The sequence below is a fragment of the Cynara cardunculus genome (assembly GCF_001531365.2).
Source record: "Cynara cardunculus var. scolymus isolate 2C chromosome LG 11, CcrdV1, whole genome shotgun sequence".
Classification (NCBI taxonomy): Eukaryota; Viridiplantae; Streptophyta; class Magnoliopsida; order Asterales; family Asteraceae; genus Cynara; species Cynara cardunculus.
In genome coordinates, this window is record NC_037538.1 from 6,450,700 (window position 1) to 6,454,603 (window position 3,904).

The following is a 3,904-nucleotide window of genomic DNA, read 5'->3' on the forward strand; positions in this document are numbered from 1 at the left end:
AAATAAATTGCTACTGTGCAATGCATGGGTCCACATACTAGTAATAATAATAATAATATTTGTATATCTATACTATATTATAAAACATTTCACAAAAACTCTTAAAACCCATTTTTTATGCATGAAATATTGTTTATAGATACATATTACTTAAAATTCAAGGTTACAAGTAATTTTGCGCACGTACAACTTATTAAAGCTCCATTTTTAAATTCGTGTAATTAACTACAGATAAACATAATCAAATATAAGATAAACATCTATTTTAAATATAAAAAATCTAAAATATAATTAAGATAACTAATGAGTTTTAACAGAATGTTTAATTATTACTTTTATAAAAAATTATATTATTAAATCAAAAATAAATTTCTTTGTAATTAAATTATAATAAAAAATAAATTAAATAAGTAATACCAAAAAAACAAAAACTATTAGATAATTAATTTGATACTAATACTGATTTATTTTTTTCAAATTTTTATGTCATATTCAAATTTATATTTCATTCAAAAATAAAAGCATTACCACTTTTTCAAAACCACATAAGATCATATTATATCGATGAAGACAAATAATAAAAACTAAACATTAAAATGGAGATTTATCTCGCTGCATTATGCAAGTACCCTTCTAGTAAAGATAATAATAGAGAGCTCTGCAACGAATCAATTTTAACTGTTTATGTAACCTAATGAACATCTTATTACATAATATTTAGGTTGTTTCATTCCATAAATATTTCGATTGTTTCATAATTTCAAATAATGTGATATCTACCATAATTATCTTAGGGGTCGTATACTAAATGCTTATCCGGGTAAGCATTTACCAAGTCATGTTATCTTATCGGATAACTATGACAAGGACCAAAAATCTTATCCGGCAAGAGCAAAAACAAGGACCAAGAGTCTTACTCGGTAAGTTAAGGTGACGACTCTTACTCGATTAGCACTTACCGGATAGATTTTTACATACAATGTCGTTTTGATGGACTAAAATCGTGTTATGTAAAGTAAGTAATAGTGTTGAATTTTACCAGTAAACACTTACCAAAGAAGTGTTTAAGTAAAGGATCCGTTAGTTGTTTCTTAAAATAAGTACTAATCATTGTTTGCAAGATTCGTAAGAATTGATGGTTTGTATTTTAGCCTCTAAATGAAATGTGAATGGAATATTATAAATCAAAATTATTTTATTTTTATTGTACTTTTGAGATCAAAACTTATTTCTTCAAAAGGTTTTTGAAATGGAACCAATTTTCATAAGAGATAGGGTGTTTAAAAAATCAGTTGAATCGTTTAAATCAGTTAAATCAAGTCAAATCAGATCGTTTTTTATGGTTTGAACGGTCTGATCTATAGTTTGAATGTTTTCTTTAAGCAGTTTGGATCAAACTGACCGTATAAACTACAAGGGTGATGTCTGATTGGTTTGTGCTTGGTTACAAATGTCAAAAGTATCAAGAGGTCTCAGGTTCAAATCCAAGAAAAAATAAAAATCCTCTTGTGACCACGGAGGTTCAAATACGATGACTCCGGACTATCTACAAAACAGGGTGGTCGTCCTAGGATTAGTTGATTCGTATAACGAGTTAGATTTAAACTATCTATATCATCGGACCGTCTTTTTATGATCTAATTTAACTGGTTTGATCATTTGTTACTAACCGTTTTGTTTGGAAATTTTTTAAACCGTCGTTATCCTTTAGTTTGTGGTTTGGGTTAAACCGCCTCGAAAACCTAAACCTTGAAAAGAGGTTTAAAACCGACTATTTTCACAAAGGATTTAAAAGAAAACATTTTAATAATTAACGCAAATTTCCCAGCAACCACCACCACCTTTCCCGACGGCCACCACCACCATTGAAACCGCCATCACCACCGTGACCTTCCATTTTCCGGTCCCCACCTCTAAAACTTTGTTTTTTATTGTTGATTTGGAAGAAATCAAGCATTTGATTGCTTCGGTTCATGTTGTCATCGTAGCAGCAGTCTGGGTGTTGTGGTTGCCGAGCTTGGTTTTCACGGCGGCGAAGGTGTTCCGACTGCCGACTTCTCCGTTAACCCTTCACTAATATCTCGAATCAACGAAGACACGTTAAGATAAGAAGACCCACCTTCTTCCATTGCTTTCTTCGCCATTTCTGCAACCTCGCTGGCCCTTCTCCTTTTCTGGTTTCCTTCTTCACCTTCATCCATTAAGCATTCAACTGCTATCTTGACGTCATCCTTCTTCACCATCACTCCAATTTTTTCTTCGAGAGAAACAGGAACCTCTACACCAATCCTAACTCCAATCTTCAGAATTTCTACAATGAACGTTTCATTAAGAAACTGATCTGCAAAATGTGGCCATGTAACCATCGGCACCCCAGTACAGATGGATTCTAGAATCGAATTCCATCCACAATGTGTTAAGTAAACTCCAACGGACCGGTGTGACAGTATCAAGACTTGTGGTGCCCAGCCATGGACGATCAACCCTCGGTCTCTAACCCGTTCTTCGAACCCTATAAACCATTTCTTTAGTTCTTGGGTTTTAGTTCTTATGCACCATATGAACGGTCGGTTGGTGGACTCGAGTCCTAGTCCGAGCTCAATGGCTTGTTCTGTAGACATACGCGTAAGACTTCCCAGCCCAACATAGACCACGGACCCTGGTTCCTTTGCATCGAGCCATTTCAAGCAGTCATGCTCGTTGATCGCAGCCTTGTTTCCTCTCTCGGCTATATCCATATCACCTTTGTTATATAAAGAAACTGGGCCAACACACCATATTTTCTTGTTTTTGGCCTTTGCCAATTCTTTAACATATTTAGGTTCCAACTCGTCGAAACTATGAACCACGATCCCGTATGCATCTTCCTCCGCTTCTTGAAAACGCTCGCGGATCGCTATCTCTTCAGGTGATCTAGTTTCGGAGGTACCGGAAACCTTAAGTTTAGTGAGTTCAACTCGGTCAGGCAAACCAGGCAGAACGAACTTCTCCGAGTCCGATTCGATCCGATCCAAGATGTTGGTTTTGGCCACAATGTGTTTGCATAAGAGCCAGAAGCATCCGGGTCCATGGAACACGAGCCGCTGGATGTTAAACCGTCGAGCCATATCTGTAGTCCAATGGAAAGGAGGGTCTGAGATTATGCAAGCTGGAGGAGGAGATAGTCGCCTGAGCAGATCCTCCACCGGTTGTTCTAACAAGTCCATGGCGGCAAAGATCTTGACCATGACCTCCGACGACGGAATCTGTTCAAAGTTTTCTGAGCCTTCCGGCAAACCAACTTCGGCTAATGGGAGCTGGAGCTCAAGTAGTTGGATCTTGAGTTTGGCTTGGATTGCTCGGGAAATAACTGATCGAAATCGGGCGGCAGTAAGCGGAGTGGTGACTATGGTGACGGCGGCGCCACGGTGGGCTAGTATTCGGGCAATATCAACAATGGGTATCATATGGCCTTGATTCATGAGAGGAAGTATAACGAAGTGAAGCTGATGAGCCATTTTGAGTGAGTTGGGATTAGCTTCAGAACTGAAGTAGTGAAAAAATGGGTACAATATGTGAGTGGTTACATCATAATTAAGCTTTGCAAGAGACGTACAAAGATGGCATACCCAAGTTGTCCAAAAGAAAAATGCTTACGTCATTATCCTAACTGTCTTGACGGCTACATGAATTATAGGATCCCAAGCTATGGTAGCCGACATTGATTTCAACATCTTACCCTTTATTGTTATAATTAATCATTTTCAGAAATTATCTAAATTTGGAGAATTTTACACTCTCTTTGCTCGTTTTGAAGACACGTTCTGAAAATTTTAGTTAAAATCATTTTTATGTTTCTCCAAATATCGTCCACAATTTCACATTTCTCCGATGATCCAGACTTCGAGGCTGAGAACTGGAGTTT

The 3,904-nt window shown here is 36.8% G+C and overlaps 1 protein-coding gene across 1 annotated transcript; it reads right to left on the minus strand.

Moving 5' to 3' along the window:
- Positions 1-1,859: 1,859 nt before the first annotated feature.
- On the minus strand, positions 1,860-3,539 carry LOC112520716 (UDP-glycosyltransferase 73E1-like). The gene has a single exon (XM_025129208.1). The coding sequence runs from the start codon at positions 3,495-3,497 to the stop codon at positions 2,025-2,027; it is 1,473 nt and encodes a 490-aa protein (XP_024984976.1). The 5' UTR covers positions 3,498-3,539; the 3' UTR covers positions 1,860-2,024.
- Between the last annotated feature and the right edge of the window lie 365 nt (positions 3,540-3,904).

Bases quoted from the DNA above. Each gene is read 5' to 3' on its own strand.
- LOC112520716 (XM_025129208.1), bottom strand. From the start codon at position 3,497: ATGGCTCATCAGCTTCACTTCGTTATACTTCCTCTCATGAATCAAGGC.